The sequence below is a fragment of the Anolis carolinensis genome, chromosome 2 (assembly GCF_035594765.1).
Source record: "Anolis carolinensis isolate JA03-04 chromosome 2, rAnoCar3.1.pri, whole genome shotgun sequence".
Classification (NCBI taxonomy): domain Eukaryota; kingdom Metazoa; phylum Chordata; class Lepidosauria; order Squamata; family Dactyloidae; genus Anolis; species Anolis carolinensis.
The window spans coordinates 226968221-226991961 of NC_085842.1; the positions used below are offsets into that span (position 1 = coordinate 226968221).

At 39.3% G+C, this 23741-nt stretch overlaps 1 protein-coding gene across 3 annotated transcripts in view; it reads left to right on the top strand.

Annotated features, from left to right (window-relative positions):
• Positions 1–23741, top strand: part of svep1 (sushi, von Willebrand factor type A, EGF and pentraxin domain containing 1) — a 145704-nt gene that overhangs the window by 23585 nt on the left and 98378 nt on the right. For all 3 annotated transcript variants that reach the window (XM_016997358.2, XM_062971841.1, XM_008120499.3), the window contains exons 4-5: positions 17164–17322; positions 20760–20939. In XM_016997358.2, coding sequence (XP_016852847.1) covers positions 17164–17322; positions 20760–20939 — 339 coding nt within the window. The remainder of the gene's footprint in view (positions 1–17163; positions 17323–20759; positions 20940–23741) is intronic.

Sequence of the window (23741 nt, forward strand, 5' to 3'; positions counted from 1 at the left end):
ATTTCATTTTCTGATTGGAAATGGCTGCGTATTTCAGGGTTTTCAAGCTAAATGAAATTTCGATTCAGCTCCATTCTCGAGCTATCGGAACACTCTAATCCTTATGTTCAGTACAGGCCAGACAGTATAAAACCATAGGGTTTTATGTATGAATCTGGCAACACATTGTTATTTTTTGTAAGATCATCAGCATTGCATTGGCAAATTGAAGAGGAGGCATATACAGCATTACAGAATGCATAGTAAGATTTGCCATCTGCTCCACAGGAGCTTCTTGCAGATAACTCAGTTCAAGATGTATACACAAGTCATAACATTTGGCCTGAAGGGCTTCGTTTTTCTTATAAACATGACATAATCATTCTCAAATCTTCCTTTTTTAAAAAAGGAAAAAAATCACAAATAAGAAAACAGAGAAAACTGTAATATATGGGATGTTCCTTTTCTAAGCAAACTTAAACAAAGAGTTTAATGGCTGGTGATGTTTTATAGGGTTTTGGTTTTCAGATATTATAAGCGTGTTGTATTGCAAAATATATTAATAGATTAATCAGTTAAAAATCAATCCTGCCATTTCCACATGATTTCAGAATTCTATTTTAAATTTTTGTTAGTCAAGTTGGTGAAATATCCAGTGCCTGAGAAATTGAGGCTAGATTTTCAGAAATCTGTTATGACCTTTCATTTTCCCACGTATACAGTATAGGAATGAATGTAAAATCATTCACAATGTGCTCTATGCAGAATTAGCTTTAGGCACATCTTCACAAATACTTTATTTAGAAGCGGTGGAGGGTTCAGCTTCACGGCACTTTCAAGATGCATGGAGCTGAATCAGCTTAATGCAGCCTTTAACTATGTTAACAAAAGTGGCAGGTTGCTTAGCATTTCCCAAAGAATCTGGAGTAGACGGTAACTTTAGGCACATTTAAACAGTGGACCGGTCTTGAGACTAAACCAGCCACAACTATTTACATGACCATCCTGTATTCCCCTGATTTAGATGACCCAGGGACACAGGATGGCACTTACCGCACCCCTCCTGTTCTCACCATAGCGGTGACCACTGTATGTGAAATGGCTAGTGGCTATTGGTCATTGTCTGAAGTGATGTCAGCCAGGGCACAAGGACAATCGGGGAATGGGAAGGAGGGGTGATTCCTCCTCCCCATCTCTGTTTCCTATGTCATTTTGGTGCCCTGGTCAATATCACTCCAGGTGATAAATGATGAACACCACTCATTTCACACCAGGTGGCCACTGCTATGATGAGAATGGGAAGGAAACAATAAGAGTGGACATCCAGCAGCTGATCTGAAGTTTGCCACTTTGAATCAGACCCAGGATAAAGTATCTGTGTAGAACTGCCCTTTGTTTGTGTGAGGAAGGACATCTGTGTTCTGTTGATCACTCATATCCTCTTAAGCTCCTGGGTCTCTTGAAAAGATGTTTTGTGTGTGAGAAATTAAGAACTTTCCAGAAAATGTGGAATGTGGCAAGGATGAATGCAGTACATAGACCAGCTTTTAGAACACTTTCCAATGAGCAGAGCTGCCACCGGATACAGTGCATTGTGTTTAAGTAGTATTACTGCAGTGTTGTTAGATGTAGCTGTTGACTACTGTCTAGTGTGCAAATTTCCTACCACCTAGCTATTACTGGGTGGGGGGAGTAGCACTTTTCACTCAGTAGTCCTTGTATCCAGTAAAGGGTGGCTTATCTCATGATAGTTTTTCAGCAAGAGTCCTGTCCTGGTCATGAAAATGTGGATTCTGCTGTTACATCTTACTTCCATTCTATTCAGGGAGAATAGGATTGTACAGAAGCAGGTTTGACAGTAGCACTTCCTAAACTACAGGTAAACAGCACCCAGAACTAGATCCCAATAGTGCCATAAAATGCATTTAACACTATATCTCAAGGTTGCTCCGAAATATATTTCCAGGTGGCTTACCAGATTGATGTTAGCCTTGTAATGTTGAATTAAATTAACAGGAAAGGTGGGTGGAAGGCTTTGATATTGTGTTAAAGATAGAGAAAGACACATACCAATTTTCTGCAGTAATGGAAGTGTACTAATTTTCTGCACAGAAAAACCACTAATGTATTAATACAGTAATGCATAACAGAATGAGATACAAACCCCAATCAAACAGTAATGACCTGCACAGCATCTACAAGTAATATAATAAGTTTTTAGGGAAGTTTCAAGCTGTGTGCATTTGTAATTGTTTTATGGTCAGCATGCAGATTTCACATTAATGTCTCAATGGAGTTTGATAATGAATAAGGCAGCCTTCCTAAGCAGCAATGGAAAGATTATCTTCAGCTGTGAAGTCATTGCTCAATAATGAAAATAAACGATAGCTGAATATATTTCAATGAACCTATGGTTATTTTCCATTTTATTTTTATTTTTATTTCTATATATATAATTTTAAATTTACATACTCACAAAAACAATGAAACAAATCTATATACATGTATGTACACATGGACTAGTACAATACTACCTAACATCTATACAATATTTGTATTTGACTATGCCTGTCTCTTCTACTACCCCTTTGGGTTGGAGACACTAGCTGTGCCCGGCCACGCGTTGCTGTGGCGAAGTATGGTGGTATGGGAAAGAAAGTATTGAGGAATTGGTGGTAGTTAAGGTAAAGGGTAAAGGTTTTCCCCTGACATTAAGTCCATTATAAATGGGTTATATAGCTGTGTGGAAGGGCCTTGAGTCTACACTGCCATATAATCCAGTTAAAATCAGATAATCTGTATTTTATAGGGAGTGTGGAAGAGGCCTATTTGAGGCCTAACTCTGCCTGTCCCCTGGGCTGAGTGGGTTGCTAGGAGACCAAGTGGGCGGAGCTTAGCCTTCTAACTGGCAGTAATTAGATAAAAACAATTATTCCTCTCCCTCTAATTAGGATTTTATATTTCTTTTCTTTTTGTTGTATGAACGTAGAGGCATGGATGAGGGGTTGTGCTGCCAAGTTTAGTGTTTCTGGGATGTGTAGTTTTGTTGTTTTGTCCTAGGCCAAAATTTCATTATCCTTTTATAGATATAGATAGTACCATTCTTCCTTCCTGGACCCATCCAGACAGGGCCAATATCCCGGGCCTTCTCACACTTTTACTGGAGGCATCCAAATACACCTCCAGCAAAGGAGAATTAATTTGAGACAAAGCAGGAAACCCCTGCTTTATCCCAAATTAATTTGAATGCCCATTAGACCTGCACCTTTGTGAAAGGAGTGGATTTAATGGGCTATGGGCCCTGTGGGGTCAGACCCATGGGTAGTCCCAGGACTACCCGAGGGCCTGTCCACACACCCATCTCGCACCTTTTGGGCTCCTTTCCTTCCCCAAACCCCTAAAAATAAAAAGCTTACTGAGAGCCATTAGATCTCTCTTCAGTTGCCTATATCTGTATCGCTGTAGGTGAAGTTCTGCAACCATCAATTCCTCTTGAGTTTTAAATCTTTATTTATCATCTTCATGTATCTCTGTATGTTATTCATCATTCTCCTTTCTTCTTACCTAATTTGTAAAAAGCTTCATCGGTTTAAATTGATAATGTGGTTTTTGGACATAATTTAATTTTGTACTTGTTCCATGTCCTTGGTATGGCTCATCCTATAAAATGGTTATTAAAGTCTGCATGTCCTTTTGCTTTTTGATACCATATATGTGCATGCCATCCAAAACATAAATCATTACTTTCTAATTTATTTAGGTTATCCAATCTTTCATTCAAACTTATGTGTATGCCTTGAAATACAGTTTTAGAACTGGTAGTACCAATCCTCCCCTTTGCTTTTCATACTGCAAAATCTTGGTTTTAGTTCTAGGCCTCTTGCTTTGCCATAGGTATTAAACTAAATCTTTTTTCCATTGTTTAAAATGTGCATCATTTATTATAATTGGGATGTTCTGGGGAAAAATAACATTTTTGGTAGTATATTGATTTTGATCGCTGGTATTCTTCCTAATAGTGACAACTTTAATGTGCTCCATCTTTGTATATCTGATTTTATTTCTTTCCATGTCTTTTCATAATTGTCTTGAAATAATGTTATATTCTTATTCGAGTGTGTTTTTCCTAAGTATTTTACTTTTTTCTGTTTGTAATCCTGATATTTCTTTTTAGCTTTTTCTTCCATTTTTCTTTTAACCTATGTTTTTCAAGAAATAGATGGCTTCCATTTTTCTTGCATGCACAAACTAGATGAGTTAACTTTTAAAGTTTGATAAAATACAACTAAGATTCTCATATAAAAATCACTGGGTGAATTTGATGGAAGAGTGCATGGAATTGGATAGCAACCAGTTATCTTTATTTGAACTTCTGATGACTCTTATAATATTTCTTTGTTATATGCTATAATATCAAATAATAGCCCAATATTTTATCCAAACAGTTTATCATCCAACTGCTTTGGTGGCTGGAAACTGTTTTTCTTGCTCCCCCCCCCCTTTCTTCCAGGGTGGCGTATGATCTGAATTGCAAATAATAACCCTTTTTAAGCCTAATCTAATCTTAGGTATAGAATTTTAAAATTATTTTCCTTACAGATGAAGATAATAATGGAAGTGACCCACTGACTGTATAGTTTTATATTTTTCACTCTCTGTCCTATTTGTACATATATTTTGAATTGAACGTTTTAGCTGCATATAGATAAAAATGTGGGCATCATTTTAGGTAAAAGGTAAAGGTTTTCCCTGACGTTAAGTCCAGTCGTGACCGACTCTGGGGGTTGGTGCTCATCTCCATTTCTAAGCCGAAGAGCCGACGTTGTCCATAGACAACTCCAAGGTCATGTGGCTGGCATGACTGCATGGAGCGCCATTACCTTCCTGCCTAAGCGGTACCTATTGATCTACTCATATTTGCATGTTTTCGAACTGCTAGGTTGGCAGGAGCTGGGACTAACAGCAGGCGCTCATTCGGCTCCCGGGATTTGAACCTGGTACCTTTTGGTCAGCAAGTTCAGCAGCTCAGTGCTTTAACACACTGTGCCACCAGGGGCCCCTTGGGCATTATTTTATGTGTTCTTTATTTGCAGTGTCATCAACAACATAGGGAGGCATGACCCACAATACTCTCACCCCCCCCCCCCCAAGACACCTTCCAGGGAATGATTGGGCCACATGCCTTGTGTCATGATACAGCCGCCTCTTAAAGAGCCACACAAACAATAAAAGTTCTTAAATGTTTATTAAATGATGTTTTAAACTCAAAAATACTTAACTGCAGTGTTTCTCTTAAAAGGTAAAAGTCTTAGTTCAAAAGAAGTAAATAAAAAAAAAACAGGAACAAAAGGATAATCCGGATTATCTGGCTTGATAATCCGCATCAAACATAACCCAAACGCCACCAAAGCTGACGCCACGTAATGCTGTGGCTCAAAGGGCTAAAAAGGAGCAAAATGCTCCCAAAAGGCAGCAAACAGTAGCATAGTCGAAAGCCAGGCCGAGTTTCAAAGACCAAAAGAGGAAACTAAAGATGCCAAGCCAGGAGCAAGCACAGACGTAGTCAGGAGTCGAACCGGTTCAGTAGCCAGAAACACCGAAGTAGAAACGCCAAAGCAGAAGCGCCAAAGCAGGGACGCCAAGGCAAGCACCAAGCTGGAAACGCTGAAGCAGGCTCACCGAAGCAAATGCCAAACTGGAAGCGCCAGAGCAGGAAAGCCAATGCAAACGCCAAACTGGAAACGCCAGAGCAGGAACGCCAAAGCAAACGCCAAACTGGAAACGACGGAGCAGGGACGCCAAAGCAAACGCCAAACAGGAAACACCGGAGCAGGAACGCCAAAGCAAACGCCAGACTGGAAACATCGTTGTCAGGAGCCGGACAGGAGTCAGAAGCCAGGAACACCGAAGCAGGATTCAATCCGGATTATCAGGAAGCTGTACAGCCAAGACCCAAGGAGAACAGGCAGCAACAAAGCAATGTCCCCAAAATGACACCTTGCCTTCTGCAAGACAATAGCTCTTGAAACTCCACTTTTAAATTACTCATCGGAGTCCGATGCTGATGAGGCCTCCACCCTGTCCTCATCACCCACAGCTGATCTTGATCTCATTTGTGGACCTCGCCTCTCATCCCTCCAGTCCCTCCATCTTCGTTCAAGACTTAGATCTCCCCATGTCCCAAGAGTATGAGAGGCTTGCCAATGCCCTGATGCACCCCCATGAACTGGTTCATCATCCACATTCACTTGAGTCCAATCAACATTCTCCATCTCACTCCCAGACCCATCATTCCCAGAGAACCCCTCAAATGTCTCCTCATCCATGAGAGCAGTGAGTATATCCCAGATCTTTTTACTTTCTCTTTCCTCATCCGACTCCTGCTCTCGAGTAGACCTTTTAGTTCCTCTACTCTCTGTGAAACCATCATCCTCCAGCATGGACTCCTCATCACTAGAAAACCCATAAAACGTCTCATCCTCTGAAGGAGCCATAAGTATTTCCCGGACCCATTTTACTTGTTGTTCTTCATCAAGCACTTGCTCTCTATTAGCCCTTTTTCTCCTTCCAGCTGTTTCACCCATAGAACCATTACTGCCCCTTGGCCCAACTACAACACCTTGTCTGTCCTCAATCTAGATCCAATCTCATGGCAAACCATCCCCAAAAGGCATGAGAAATGTAGATGAGAAATGCATTTAACCCACAAAGAAAGGGAGGGAGATGAAAGTCAGATGTTCTGAGACTTGGCTGCCTGGCCAGGGAGCTGCTTATATATCTTGAGTGCAAACTTTGCCCTTTCTGTAGAAGTCATGTCTCCAAAAGAAGTACCTACCCCATGTCTAATTACTTGAGTTTTCCTATGCTACAGGGAGCCCATGAAACTATGTTTCCTGCTTGGAAGAAGCTATTGATACCTAGAAAACAGCACCAAATCCTTACTTCTTCCTCCCAGCAAAGGAATGCTAATTGGCATTTCAGAGAAATCTGAGGCCATTTCTTCTTTGACATGCCCATAAACCTTACAAATGCATAAATTCGCCAAGTGAGGTATGTTTATTTTAACAATGAGTCTTGAGAGGTGGGAAAGGGCTATTTTCCTGTTAGGAGTGTGACATGTAGTAAAAGTAATTTCTATCTTTAGGCAGTGATTTAGCTACCCATTATAAGACTGTAATTAATTTTCTAAGTACACAAAGGATGCTTCAGCCATGGGGCACTGCTGCATGCTCTTTAGCTTCCAAAATCAGAGCCAGAGTTAAATTTGTATTACTGTTTATGTCAATGTCTCTAGCTTATTATGGACTTATTATGATGAAGAAACTCTGGTCACCAGTGGAGTAGTCCTACAATATAATATCTTTCAATCAGTATAATACTTTTGTTCACAGTACGTGTTAAAGAGTCTGTTTCAGTAATTTATGTAAGAACTACTCTTTTGCAAAGTGAAATATGAACAAAGTGAAATAGATTAATTAATTAAGGGCTGGGCTGTGGTGCAGCTGGCTAGTAACCAGCTGCAATAAATCACTACTGACCGAGAGGTCATGAGTTCGAAGCCCAGGTCGGGCTAAGACCTCAAGCATTAAATAGCCGGGCTTGCTGTGTTACCTACGTAGCCCGAAAGACAGTTGCATCTATCAAGTAGGAAATTTTGGTACGCTTTATGTGGGAGGCTAATTTAACTAATTTACAACACCATAAAACTGTCAGAACATGCCAGAAAAGACTGAGGAAGTACAATCACTAGTGGACAGTGAAGCAACAGCTCCCCCTGTGGCCGGAATCGTGAAGCTGGCATGTTAAATGCCTCTGTGTGTGTCTATACTGTATGTTGTTTGTCTGATGGCATTGAATGTTTGCCATATATATGTTCATTGTAATCCACCCTGAGTCCCCTTCAGGGTGAGAAGGGCAGAATATAAATACTGTAAATAATAAATAATAATAATGAATTATGAATAGCCCTTCATTCCTAGCAACTGCTGTATAGGGTAGTACATTTTGGCCTCTTGATCTTAATGGCATAGACACTACCATAAAAGTAGTACAATGAAATGGCTTATATTTTAATATTGCTCCATCATTTGATGTAAAGCTTTAATTCCCCTCCCCCACCTTGATTTGCTAAGGAAGACTTTGATTAAAGCTGAGTATCTGAGTAGTATTTCATAAGCCTCCTTAAGCACACACAGAAATATTCTAGGTGAACGAATGGTTTATGCAAATAACATTTTATGAGGCAGTACGTTTTTATAAGAGTCTGCTGAAATTCTGAGATCAGAGGCATATTTTCCCTTCCTTGCAAGATTTAAAAATGGAAGCAAGCCTGTCTTGCACTCCAAAAACTTTTTTTTTCAGAGTGTGAAAGAGTAAAATAACTAGTTCTCATTGCATTATCCTGATGGGTCTGCTTCTTGTGAACAAACAGTTAAGTTACATCAAGCAACTGAATGATTCAGCCAACTCTTGTGGAGACATAGGGCAGAGAACCAATCAATCTCAAGTGGAATCTTATTAAGGAAGCCATGCCAGACCAATGAGTAATGCAGACACATAGCCTGTAGTCTTCTCTGTGGTGGGCTCTTTGGACTCACTGAGGATTTTTACACTGTCGAGTTAATGCAGTTTGACACTACTTTAACTGCCGTGGCTCATTGCTAGGAATCCTGGGTTTTGTAATTTGGTGGGGCACTCTCTGGAGGAAAAAGCTAAAGATCTTATAAAACTTCAACTCTCATTGAGCCATGGCAGTTAATGTGGCATCAAATTGCATCAATTCTAGATGAACCCTGAAATGGCAGCCAGCGTTTTTAGTTACCTGGGATGATATTGGTACTTTCCTCTTTCTGAAAAATGACCTTCGACTTATTCACAGGTCGTATCAAAATCCACAATTTTGGCCTCAAATCCTGCTCTCAACCTATACATAATATTGATTATGCATGAGTATATATATGAAAGTTCCAGTTTAAAAATAAAAGACCAAGTTGGGATATTTATAGTATAAAATTAGTATTTTAAATGAATAATCTCATTAGCACCAGTGCTTGGAAGCAAATGTAGGTTGGAAAGAGATTTTTGGTTTAATGTCAACTAAGTAGGAAATCAATGTTAAAAGCCTATTTGAATTAACATTTGATTCAGAGACATACTCATACATTTTGTAATAAGAGACATATGTTCTTGGTTGTTGTTTTTCCATTTTTATATATAAGTGAATGAAACCTCCTCATGAAACAAGTAATTTTCATAGCAACAGGAAAGTTTAATGACCCAGCAAGATCATTATTGTCTTTGAAAACTTACATAGAGAAATGGATCCCAATGGCAAAGTACTGCTTTGACTATATTCCTCATTTCCTGAACCAGATAAGTTGTGATCATAGGCTGAGAGGGTGGAAAGTTTAGGAAACAAATGTGATTTCTTTCAGATTGACAGTTCATAGTATCATAGTGCCTCCATTGGTGTCCTAGGTGAGCCTCTGGAGTGTTTTCTACATATTTTTTCCACTAGCATTGTGCCCGCACTTGTACCATTCAGTGTAATTAAGGCAGTGCTTTCCATAATTGACTAGAAGTGGAATTATAGTGGCAGTTCAGTACCAAACCTCCTGTAGAACTAGAGCTCTAGGACTTTAGGGCTTTTATGCTGCTTATTAAAATAGTTCTGTTTCAAATAGGACTTTTTTTAATTTTTATTTTTATTGAAACTTTTTTGTGAGTTACATTGGTGGCCCTATGGGAAGGTTGGGGAGGGGTTGTCCAAGGGAAAGATACTGAGGGGCGGGATGTGGGTTGGGGGGGAGGGGGGAGGGGATGTAATAGTTCTACAGCAAATGGTGAGGGGGGGGGGGGAAAGGAAAGGGGGTTAGGGAAGGGTAATTTCTAATGGGAGGGGGGGGGGGAATGGATGACTTCCGATCTTCTTTCTTCCAGTTTTCTGCTTGTCCTTTAAACATAGTTGTCTTTGAGGTAATCTTCTAGTCAAATAGAACTTTTTATTGATCCAGACTTTACCTTTATAGGGAACTAGTGATTTGAATTCCCCCTTGGATGACTTCTCTGAATTGCTTTTATGTGAATTTAACTTCCCACAAGTTGTTCTTGTTGTTATGTGCCTACAAGTCATTTTTTTCAGGGCTTTAAAGACTGGTTCATGTACTCTTTCTCCCTGCCCTCTCTCCTGTCAGTATAAAGGCACAGGAACTCCAAACAAAGTCTAAATAATGTAGCCAATCTGTGCTGTACTAGCAGTGGTAGTGTTTTTTTCTGTCTGTGATGTACTAGCAGTGGTAGTGTTTTTTCCTCAAAAAAAAACAAGCATATTTTTAGGAGAAAATGTTAAATGTAATTACTCTAATTAGGAAACATTTAAGAGTGAGTTGGGTAATAGTGGGTAAAAAAAAAAAGATAATGTGCAGAAAAAGTAATTACGTTGTATGGGACCCATGCCCATACTCCTTGCTGTTGAAATTTCAAGAGAAGATGGAGTAAGACTTTCAGGATCTACTCTTCACAAATAACTAAATCTATATGCAGTGGAATACAATTGATCTTGTTACATTAAGGGATTGCTAGTCATAATGTGTTTGGGTAAAATCTCTATATGTATAACATGAGTATGAAACTATTGCATTAATTTCACTGGAAAAAAACAAGAGATCTGTACAAAATTTTAAAACAATACCTTTCTTCTGTGATAATGGTGGTTTAATTAGTGTGTTTGAAAATGCATTTCCTCAGGTGTGAAATGTCCATTGCAACAGCATGATTCATTACATAGATATATTTTTCAATAATAATGTTTATATTGTTTTGAACCAACACTTCCAGCCACTAAAGACAACCTTGAAACAACTGACTTAAAATGCTTGAGAACACATGCCATTTAAAAGGTTTATTTACTTAGCAGCTAAGAGTCAGATGGTTTATCTTAGCTTGACAACACAAAGTGTATGTGTTCATGTTTCTATTGCATGAACACATGCACTTCATGTTGTCAAGCTAAGATAAATGATGATGATGTTTATTTATACCCCGGTTCTTTTCTCTCCACAAGGAGACTCAAAATGACTTACATTAAAAGCATCTTAAATCTAAAAAACATTAAAGCAGAATTAAATATAAATGGTATTAAAAATTCACAGTTAAAATCCATAAAAACATAATCAGAGCTAAAAACTACAGCACCCCGACTTGATCTTTAAAACCTAATTCTTTTAACGCCTGCCTGAACAAAAAGGACAGCAGGGAGGGAGCCATGCTGGCTTCCCTGGAAAGAAAGGAGTTCCAGAATCTAGGGGCAGCCAGTGAGAGCAAAAGCCCCCTCTCTTTCATTCCCACCAATGGAGCTGGCGATGGAGGTGGGACCGAGAGTAGGGCCTCTCCTGAAAATCTCAGTGCCCAGGAAGGTTCATACAAGGAGATGCAGTCGGTCAAAGAGCCTGGACCTGAGCCGTCTAAGGCTTTAAAGGTTATAACCAGCATTTTGAATTGTACCCAGAAACAAACTGGAAACCAGTGGAGCTGCTGCAACAGGAGGGTTGTCCTCTCACTGTAGCCAACTCAGTTAGCAACCTGGCTACAGCTCTTTGGACCAGCTGAATTTTCTGAGCACTCTTCAGAAGTAGCCCCACATAGAGTATGTTATATAGGCAGGATGTAACTAAGGCATGTACCAGCACAGCCAGATCTGGCAGTTGACACACAAGTTTCAATTGTGCAAAAGTCCTCTTGACCACCACTCATACCAGGGCATCCAGGTTCAATGCTGAAAACTGCAAACCTGTGACTTTAGGGGAAGTGTGACCCCATCCAGCACAGATTAGAAAACTGAGTGCAATTTCCCTTTTTGGTATCTCACAATAGGTATATCAATGACACTGACATATATCAAAATTCCATCTTCTCCATCTTCTTTAAGCAAAATGTTCATCCTATTGAGTAATGCTGGGCTGTGCATTTTGTCCTGTTCCCTTGCTACCCACCAATAGGAAAATCTATTTTGCTGTTAATAGACAGCAAAAGAGATTTGAAGATGGACTTAAAACTAATCTTTAAAAATGTGGCATAAACACAGAGAACTGGAAAGCCCTGACCCTAGAGCATCTAACTGAAGGTCAGCTGTTAGCAACAATACTGTGGATTTTGAGGAGGCAGGAATAGAGGGCAAAAAGCAAGAAACATGCCAAGAGGAAGGTGCATCAAGCAAACTTGTCAGGGCCACCTTCCATCTGAAAATGTTTGTCCTCACTGCAAAAGACCACGCAGCTCCAGAACAGATCTTTACATTCAGTTATGGACCCACCTCCAAAGACTCTACCCTTGGAAGACATCATACTCGGCCGCGAATGATAACTGGTCTAATGCATATTTAACATATTACATGGTTTATCCCTTGATTTGTTGAACTTGTTGGCTAGTTCAAATTAGATTTCTCCTGAAAAATATTATTTGTAATAATAATAATAATAATAATAATAATAATAATAATTTTATTTCTTATACACCTCTCCTTGTGGCTCAAGGTGGGTTACAACATCACTAAAACACAGTTATCTAAAACATTCTATAAAATACACATATTAAAACATATTTCTACAAACCACTTATTAAAATACACAGAACAAAGATTAAACACAAGACCCAAGTTTAAAATTCATGATTCAAACTAGCTGGGTAGGCCTGATGGAAGATATAGATCTTCAAATGTGTTTTAAATTCTGAAAGCTCATTTAGCTGTCATATCTCTCTGTAATGCTGAAGACAAGTAGGAATGGAAGCCCTTTTGCAAACGGTACCCTGCCACCACAGGGATATTGTATCTGGATACCTTTTCATACTGTCGTTTTTCATGTGCCTTCATATTGTTTCCAACTTGTGGTGACCCTAGGACATACTTTCCACCCTTCTTGGCAAACTTTGTTCAGATGGGGTTTGTCATTGCCTTTTGAAATGTCCTGCATAGCAGGAGGTTGGACGAAATGGCCTGTGTGGTGTCTTCTAATTCCACAATTCTTCTGAAGATGAGGGAATGTAACTTGTCCAAGGTCACCCAGTGATTTCTAAGGCTGAGTGGGAATCTGAATCCTGGTTTCCCAGACTCCTAATCCCATCCTTAAGACCACAAGGGTACATTATTTATTTATTTATTCTATTTATGCCCCGCCTTTCTCTATCCCGAAAGGGACTCAAGGTGGCTTACATAGAGGCAATTGACTTTTCATATTACATAATTCTATGTAATTGCACTTTAACAGCCATGGCTGAGATATATAGTTTCTTGAGAGAACTGGATCATGAAATATATGGTAGCTTGCTAAATTGCAAATCCCAAGAGTATGAAGGATGACAGCTAAAGTGGAATCATAACACTATATTAGTATTTTCTGAAAAGGTCCTGGGACTCATAAGAGAAATATAAACAAAAATCAATACCCAAAGCATAAAGATTTGTATTTTAATCTAGAGAGCAACCAGATGTGAGTAAATAGGGTGTTGTGACTGCGCCTTCGGGGATTATGGTTGATGGGGATGGAATTCGAAGAGGAAGAAAAAACCCTCGTGATGAGGGTTCACTGGAGGAGTTGCGCAGGAAGCGACTTAGAGAGCTATATGGGGGATCTTCTGAGGAAGATTCAGATGGGGAGATGGATGCTGAGGAACAGGTGGTGGCTGGGGAAGCGGGCACTGAATGGGCACAGCCACCGGAGATGTCTGGGGATTTGGGGTCTATGGATACTTCTGAACCTGGGGTTTCTGCAGGAGCTGATCCCAATTGGGATGCTTGGAGAAGGGAGGATGGTTCTTTAAGTGTTCATGGGGCTAAGTGTGGGCAGGATGATTGGGACTCCGACGAATTGCTAGGTACTCCAGATCCACGAGCTCTAGCTGTGTGGAGCTCAGACTCTGAGTAGATTTGGGACACCTGGTGTTTGGGTGTGAGCGTTTGGTCACCCAGGAGGAAGGGGAATAAAATGGGAATGTTTGGCCACTGCACTTTGCGTGTGGCAAGGTGTTGCTGAGGCGCCATTGGGATCTCTGTGTTTCCATGAAGACTGGACTTGGACTATGATTTGAATCTGCTGTTATCACCTAGCTTGGCTCTCACTGTGTCTTATCGTGGACCTGTTTTGGATGACTGCACCCTCTTCAGACCTTGGATCGGAATTTGACCTTGCTACTGCCTTCGCCCTGTGTTTGATGACTACTATCGGCTTTTGACTCCTGGCTTGCTCTTTGGACACCGCTGTTATCTCCTGACCTGACCTTGGAATCCCGGACGACGTCTTTTCACCATCCTTTTGGAGCCTTCGGCTTTATCCACATTGTGGAAGCAGTCTACTGCATTCTTAGTTTGTTTGTTTGTTTCCTGACCAATTTGGTGTTTTCTTTTGGGAACTGTTCCTTTGAAAACTACAGAGCCGGCTGGCAGGGCTTGGACTCAGAAAGTGCAGTTTGCACTAAGTTTGTTTAGCTTTGTTTTTACCTGCTTGTGTTGCTGAATTATATTTTTGTTTGAACTGCTCTTGAAGCACTGATAGTGAAGTGTTTCAAGGTTTTTTCTGTGTTAACATTACTTTTTGGCTTATCTGCTGAATAAACTCTATTTTTGTTCGCTAATTGGAGTCTGACTCTTGACATAGGGTGACCACAGAGTAGTACATTCAACAGATACTCTATATATCTGAACTTATGCCATTCATTTACCCATGGCAGTCTTATTATCACATGACACAAACCTTTAATAAAACATGTTAGTTTATGTTGCTTTGTCACAGTTTAAATGAGTATATAGAAACACAAGCAAGTTAGAATTCCTCGTTATACCACTTGCCACGGCAAGGTTACTGAAGCTCATAAATTAGGCTTCTCTGTACATACACTATTTGTAATACCCGAGAACTTCAAAGCATGGGAAGTACAAACCATTGGCCTCCTTCACCATTTGCTGATTTATAATTGTATTAAAGACTTCAGTTTTGTATAATACTAGAATAATTACTCATTAATTTAGTCCTGTTGCTTGGTTCAGGGGGAAATACGATATTCAATATGGTTTAGCAATGCTGTTTTTTTCTGAAACTTTCAAAGAGAAAAGTAAAGCTCAGTAACAGTATATAATTGCCTAAAAATACACAGAAAGTTTAAAAAACAGTGATCAGGAAATCATAACATCTGCTTTTTTCCTTCTCCTGTGTCCTCTCATTGACCCCAATGTACAAGCTTATGGTACAATACGTGTTCCTTGATTTGTCTTGGAAAAGTGATGGGGAAATATCACAAATTAGATTTCATGGAAGATGAATCTTAGTTTTGTGGAAATGGTCAACAGACATACAGGTCACAAAGCCATAGTTATGAACTGTAAATTCATCCCTCTTCAGGAATGTTAAATCTCAAGATCACCATGAAGCAGTTGTGGAGCATGAGGAAATACATATGCCCACTTTTGAATCCTAAAGCAATTCCTTTACTTTGTCTTGCCTAACTCCATAATGCAATCACAAGGTGGCAAAAACGGCAAAAGCAAACCCACATTAGCATAGTGAAGACTATTTATTTTGGTCATAGACCAGCACAGGAAATAAAGGTCACAGTTTTATACAAACTTGGTACGTTTAGTTCATTTAAGATATAAAAATAGTTATAAAAATAGATACTGAAGCACAATAGGGGAGGTAAGAAGCAGAGGAGGAAACAGGGTAAAAACATACAATGCACAGGTCTATCAGCAAATTATAGGATCAAGTGAGATGATTACTGAATTCATAATTAACTTTTGGGGCTTGGCCCCAGTCATCAGAGATGTAGCTATGAAAATAAGAACTCTACCTTCCCAAGTAATTTATAGAAATCTTCAATATGAAAACATTTCAATATCTCAGTCTTCATAATGCTGAAGGAAAATTACATTTGGGTGGACAGAATTCTTATTTGAGAGAGCAATGGGATTTTTGTCCCTCATGGATAGCTGTTACTTTTCACTCCCCTGTTGTAACATTTGTGTAGCCAGAAAGTGGTTGTGCAGATTTTCATTTTTATCCAAATGCCTCATTGTGAGATAACCTGTTTTGAAGTGGTCCAAGCAGTCTTCTTAGTTATCCTTTCCATAGCACCTTACTACAAGGAAGCACCTCTGAGGGCAAAGTAGATAAGACCAGAGCAAGGTTAAGAATCATGGAGCCCATGTGGCAATAGAGCCCTTAGGATGAATCTTGTATGACCATTGTCTCCTAAACCCCACTTTTATTATGTGCCTTCAAATCAGTTCCAACTTATGACTTCCCTAAGGTGACTATATCATGAAGATTTCTGAAGCTGAAAGTATGTTTCTCACCCAAGGCTACCCAGAGTTTTTCCATGGCTGAACAGGGAACTGAACCCTGGTCTCCAGAGTCATATTCCAATGCTCAAGCCACTACATCACACTTGATCTCCACTAGTTCCCTATTTTCATTTTTAAAATGGCCACAAAATGCACCCTTTTCTCACTGAAAGAGCCTCTGGCAGCATATTTGCCATTATGGGTTTCTTTCTTTTTATTCTTTTGTTTTGTTCTTTAGTTAAAAGTGTTTTCCCCATCTATTAGTATCCCTTTCTACTTGATTTGAGTTGGTAATACTACTATGAGGGTCCAACTCTTGTTTTAGATCTTCTGAAGTGTTTGAATTATCAGTGTTTGCTCCAGGTTACAAAAAATTGTAAAAACATGCTGATTGGTTTCTCAGATCCTATAACAGTGTAAAGTAGATCATTAAATGCTTTAATCTGAGCCGTTATTAGCATCAGGTATGGAATATGCCATGTAAGGATTATTTCCCACTTCTAAATGAATTCACTGAATAAATGCATTTTAATATGTAGTTTCTAGCATGTTAGCATCTTAATATATTATTTTACACTGCCTGTCTTTTTGCATTAGAGCATTTATAAAGATGCATCTGAGAGCAGCACTTTGTGGGTCTACCAGTTAGACAGGTAGAATGAAATAGAAAAAAAAATTACCTATTCAGTAAAAATCACTAGGGACATTATATGTTGTAGTGTTGTATGCTGTGAAAAAATGCATATGCCTATTTGATACTACTTCTGCAAAGCAGAATGGGGTGAACCTGGAATGAAACAGTCACACCAGAAACGATTCACTAAACTGGCCTTGACATTTACTTTGCTTTGCAGCTTGCCCACCAGGGACCTACAAGCCTGAAGGTTCACCAGGTGGAATAAGCACCTGCATTGCTTGTCCTGATGAGAATCATACCTCTCCACCTGGAAGTACTTCTGTTGAAGACTGCATGTGCAAAGAAGGGTATCACGCTAAAGGCCAGACTTGTGAAGGTAAATGGCATCTTAAAGAAAATCATTAAATGCTGATGAATCCACCTGCGCACCAGAGATCTGTCTACCATGTAGAGTTGTTTGAGTTGGACAAGGCTCTTGTCACTTTTGGTCAGAACACATTAAGAAGCAGGACAAGACACCATAAAGCTCAATACAGTCAGGTGAAGGAATGTGTCTTCTGTTTCCGCACAGCCTTGTACTTTCAGCCTCCTAACAAAATTGCTCCTCTATGTTCCTTCCCATGGAGTAGAACCAAGGCAGTGATTAAATAAGTGGGACAGAGACTAGAATAATGATGAAAGAATGCAGGCTAGAGCTCATTGGATATTCTTCTTTATGCCATCATTGCTTAAACACAGTATGATCCTGTGGAGTTCTTTCAAATAGTAAAGGGCCTTTTCCATTCTGCTTCCCCAACCCCCAAACAATATATAAACCACTCAGGAACCCATTGGGAAGAACTTGCACAATATTTTTTAGATGAAATTTCTAGGATTTGCTCTGACTTGGATGCTGTAGTTGATACAAGTCCAACAGATTTAAACTTGGCCCCTGCATGTCCAGTGTTATTAGATATGTTTCACTTTGTACAATATGAGGATGTGAATAGGCATTCTGTATTAAAGAAATTGTCTAGATCCATCCCAATTTGGCTTCAGACCTATGGGACAGAGACAGCTTTGGTCACCTTGATAGATGACCTATGCAGGGAACTAAACAGAGGGGGTGTCATTGCTGCTTGTGCTGGATCTCTCAATAGCTTTCAATACCATTGACCTTCTGGATTGCCTTTCTGGAATTGTGCTTGGGGGCATTGTTTTACAGTGTCCCTAGTCTTCCTTGGAGAGGTGAACTCAGAAGGTTGTGTTGTGATTCATACTGAAATCTGCCCTGTTATCTTACAGCTGTTTTCCCTCTCAGGACTATTTTCCCTACCTGCGCTGCCTATTTTATTTTGATATATATGCCAGTTCATGGATGATAGTTATTTTTTAATGTTTTATAGTTATGCTATTTTAACCATGATTTGTTTAATTTGTTTTTAGTTCGATACTTGTGTGTTAATTGTATATGTTAATTTAAATAGGCAAGAGGGAGAACAGGGAGCATTCTAGGCTTGCTCAATACCTGATGAGATAAGAAATCTAAGCCTGCTATGCCTTACAATTTTGCTGAATCCCCCAATAAATAATATTAATAATAATAACAACAACAACAACAACAACAACAACTTTATTTTTGTATGCCGCCACCATCTCCCCTAATGGCCAAACAATAAAGTGTTACCAACCAGAGGCCTATAAATATCTGGGCATATTACAGCTGGACAACATCAAGCATGAACATGTGAAAACTGTGGTCAGCAAAGAATACAAACAAAGGGTCATAAAAATTCTCAAAAGCAAGCTCAATGGAGACAACACCATCAAGGCCATAAACACCTGGGCCATACCTGTCATAAGATACACTGCTGGCATCATAAACTGGACACAGGTGGAACTGGACAATTTGGACAGAAAAACAAGAAAACTCATGACCATTCATCATTCACTGCACCCCCGCAGTGATGTTGACCGGCTATATGTGCCTAGAAAATCAGGGGGCAGAGGACTCTTACAAGTAAAACAAACAGTCAAAGAAGAAGAACATGCCCTGGCAGAATATGTAAAGCAAAGTGAAAAACCTGCTTTAATTGAAGTCAAAATCAGAAACTCCTCAACACACAGCAGATAAAGAATCAGTACAAGAAAACCACACTACAAACTAGAGCTGACAGCTGGCACAACAAAACATTGCATGGAAAGTTCCTTGACAAAATTGAAGGAAAAGCTGATAAGGAGAAGACCTGGCTATGGCTCACAAATGGGACCCTGAAGAAGGAGACAGAAGGCCTGATCCTTGCAGCCCAGGAGCAAGCCATCAGAACAAAAGCAATTAAGGCCAAGATTGAAAAAACCACTGAGGACCCAAAATGCAGACTGTGCAAGGAAGCTGACGAAACCATTGATCATATCCTCAGCTGCTGTAAGAAAATTGTACAGACAGACTACAAACAGAGGCACAACTATGTGGCCCAAATGATCCATTGGAACTTATGCCTCAAGTACCACCTCCCTGCAGTAAAGAACTGGTGGGATCACAAACCTGCAAAAGTATTGGAGAATGAGCGCGCAAAGATACTGTGGGATTTCCGAATCCAGACTGACAAAGTTCTGGAACACAACACACCAGGCATCACAGTTGTGGAAAAGAAAAAGGTTTGGATCATTGATGTTGCCATCCCAGGTGACAGTCGCATTGACGAAAAACAACAGGAAAAACTCAGCTGCTATCAGGACCTCAAGATTGAACTTCAAAGACTCTGGCAGAAAACAGTGCAGGTGGTTCCGGTGGTGATGGGTACACTGGGTGCCGTGCCAAAAGATCTCAGCCGGCATTTGGAAAGAATAGACATTGACAAAATTACGATCTGCCAACTGCAAAGGGCCACCCTACTGGGATCTGCGCACATCATCCAAAAATACATCACACAGTCCTAGACACTTGGGAGAAGTGTTCAACTTGTGATTTTGTGATACGAAATCCAGCATATCTATCTTGTTTGCTGTGTCATAAATAATAATAATAATAATAATAATAATAATAATAATAATAATAATAATAATAATAATAACAACAACAACAACAACAACAACTTTATTTTTGTATGCCGCCACCATCTCCCCAAAGGGACTCGGAGTGGCTTACACGGGGACAAGCCCAATCAGTCACATATACATCATAAAATAACAATAATAAATTAACAAGGTTAGGCAAAATGATTTTAGGGACATTTTGCACCATTTATTAAATCATATCAAAAAGTTCCAGGATTCCTAAAAATACATGCTAAATGGCACTATAAACAAAACAACTGGTAGGGTGCTATAATTTTGGAAATATTTTGTGCATAGGAGTCATTATAGAATAGCAATACAGTGTAAATAAAGATATTTATTTTGTTAAGCATACAGTCTACTTCAGGTTGATATGGAATTACAGTAATTAAGTTTATTGTTCTATATGCCAATGTGGCCAACTTGTAGTCCTGCAATATTGTTGGACTCCAGCTTGCAGTGATTTCTCACTGACACTGCTAGTTAGGGCTGGTGGGAGTTATCCAAGAACATCTAGAGCAGTGGTTCTCTACCTGGGTCCCCAGATGTTTTTGGCCTACAACTCTCAGAAATCCCAGCTAGTTTATCAGCTGGGATTGAAGGCCAAAAGCTCTACGGGGCCCAGGTTGAGAACACTGAAGTAGAGAGCCACCTGTTAGTTACCCTACTATACACAATCAGAAGAAAGCCTGTTTCACAAGAGTGGGACTTACCTTGTGCATGTAATTGTGCTGTAAATTTTTATCATCCATTTCTAATTTTTCTTGTTCTAAATAGTGGTCCATTGCCCTCAGCTACAGCCTCCTGAAAATGGCTATTTTATCCAGAATGTCTGCAACAATTATTTCAATGCTGCCTGTGGAATCCGATGTAAAACAGGATTTGATCTTGTGGGAAGTGGTATACGACTTTGCCAGCCAAATGGCCTATGGTCTGGTTCAGAAACAACATGCAGAGGTAGGAGGCTTTTTACCTTGAAAGAACAGCTCCTTTGGATTTGTTTCAATTATGCTATCTGCCACACATTCCTAAATATTATGGAGGAGCAAGAAGAGTGTATCTGTCTCCCTGCCTTATCAGACAGCCATGAAATGTTTGGCTGCATTTATGTGCATTAGCACTTGAAATGTGGGCTTAATGTTGCAAAATGCAATTAGGAAGTCAAAGACATAGAGAATTTGAGTAATTGATTCTATAAATACTACATTTTATCGTGTATGTTGTGCCCAGGTATTACTAATACATATTTGTTGTTTAGACATGATAGCCAGCTATGTATATACAGTAGAGTCTCACTTATCCAAGCTAAACGGGCCGGCAGAAGCTTGGATAAGCGAATATCTTGGATAATAAGGAGGGATTAAGGAAAAGACTATTAAACATCAAATTAGGTTATGATTTTACAAATTAAGCACAAAAACATCATGTTATACAACAAATTTGACAGAAAAAGTAGTTCAATACGCAGTAATGTTATGTTGTGATTACTGTATTTACGAATTTAGCACCAAAATATCATGATATATTGAAAACATTGACTACAAAAATGGCTTGGATTATCCAGAGGCTTGGATAAGTGAGGCTTGGATAAGTGAGACTCTACTGTATATTTGAAAGGATGTCATAAAGAAGAGAAAAAGGACTTGCTTTCTGCTGCCCTGGAGGCTAGGACTCAGAGCAATGGGTTCGAATTACAGGAAAGAAGATTCCACTTGAACATTAGAAAGAAGTTCCTCATCATAAGAACTGTTCAACAGTAGAACTGCCTCTGAGTATGGTGGAGGCTCCTCCTTTGGAGGCTGGATGGCCATCTGTCAGGGGTACTTTGATTGTGCTCTTCCTGCATGGCAGGGGATTGGATTAGATGGCCCATGTGGTCTCCTCCAACTCTGTGACTCTGTGATTCATATTGTAAATTTCGAACCATTGTGCAACGGGCTTTGTTTCACAACGTGTCCCAAGTTGTGAAACAAAAGCTATTGAATAATGAGTATGCTGCTGAATCTACTTGCACAATGTCCTTATCACATAGCTATTTCATAGATACAGAAGGAGTGGAGATGGTCTTGATGTTCCTAAGCAAGACTAGGAATTGAAAGAATATTTTACATTTTTCAAAAGATAAAAAACATGCAGCATGTCTTGAGTCAGAAAATCCAAATGAAGAAAATCCTAGAGGAGAATGGTAAATGAGTCTCTTTGAATGTGTGCTTCCATGTGTGATTGGACTTGCCTATGTGGAGGTTCAGAGATTAAATCCAATAAAACATGTAGATCACCACTTGTGCAATGGACTTTTTTTCTTTTGACCTCCACATGCCTCACAAATGTTTTAGAGAGAGGGTCTTTCAGTTTTGTAGAGGACATTTGAGGAGCATCTAGGGAAGGAGAAATTTGATCTTCTAGTGGTGTATTTTCTTCTGGCAGTAGACCCTGGGTGTTTTCTGCTGACAGTAGGTTTTATGTGTTTGGAGAAAAGGATTAAGGAGCAAGAAAAGTGAAGGCTGAGTACATGTAAGACCTCATTTCATTTTAACATTCATGGGGACTGAGATATACCTACTGTGCTGCATTAATCTGCATGAAAATTCTGAAATGTTGATGCAATGAGCTACAAATACTAAACTGCATATGCATGCAATATATAGCTATTTCTCCCCATCTTGCAGCGTAATCATAATGCCCATGAATGTAGGGCATCAGTGGGAGCATCTACACTGTAAAATTAATGCAGTTTGGCGTCAGTTTAGCTTCCAAGGCTCACTTCTATTGAAACCTGGGATTTATAGTTTTCTACATTCTTTGGCATAGAAGGCACCATACCCTATAAAACTACACCTCCCATGAGTGCATAGCATTGAACCATGGTGGTTAAAGTGTTGTCAAACTGCCATTAACTCTATCATATCAGCACACCCTACTAATCTAGTCACTGATGTAGTTTGGAGGTAATAAAGGTTTACAGACTTCTCAAATATTTGGCATTTAATGTAAATAATGATAGACAGCACAGCCACAGATTCTTAAGATGACAGCTAGAAAAGAAAAAAAGGCAAACAGTTGAGATATTTACACACAGCAGTATATGTCTGGATATTGGTGCACGGGGCATTATAAAGATATTATAAGTCCCCTGGTAACTGGCATATGGTGTGGGCAGAAGGACTGTTAATTATTCTTAAATCTATCACAGATTTTTTTTAAAAAACTGGGCACTACAGTCCTGAAGTATGATGGAAGAATTTTAGCTGCTTTTCCTCAATATTATAAAGATACAGTGTAGAAATAAAAGTGTCTGCCAAAGTAAACATAGCTGTAATAAAAATTATGGTCTTAACAGGGAAAATTCCTAATGCACAGATGCGAAATGGATGTTTGGATGACTGCTTTGTTTTCTGTTCTCTTGTTTTCTTATTTGCTCAGTTGTTTCAAAGCTCAGTTTGCAAGCTTTAATCTAATGCACTCCATCTAATGAGAGCTGGTGTTGCATTGGCTTCTGTTTCTACTGTTTCTGCTTTCAGAGTTATGCCCCAGAAATACACAGATATTTATTTGTACAGCTGCCTTAATTTGGTTGATATCTCAGAGGATGTTATTGCTTGTTAGCTTTGGAAATGTGTGAATATCTCTGGATGACCTACTACTGCATGCTTGTGGTTTTCTCAGTTCATATTTGACAATTGCTTCAAAAATCAATTCAGATTGTTAATTGCCCTTAAGAATTGGACTTTTTCATTTAACAGAAGAATTGAAACTTGT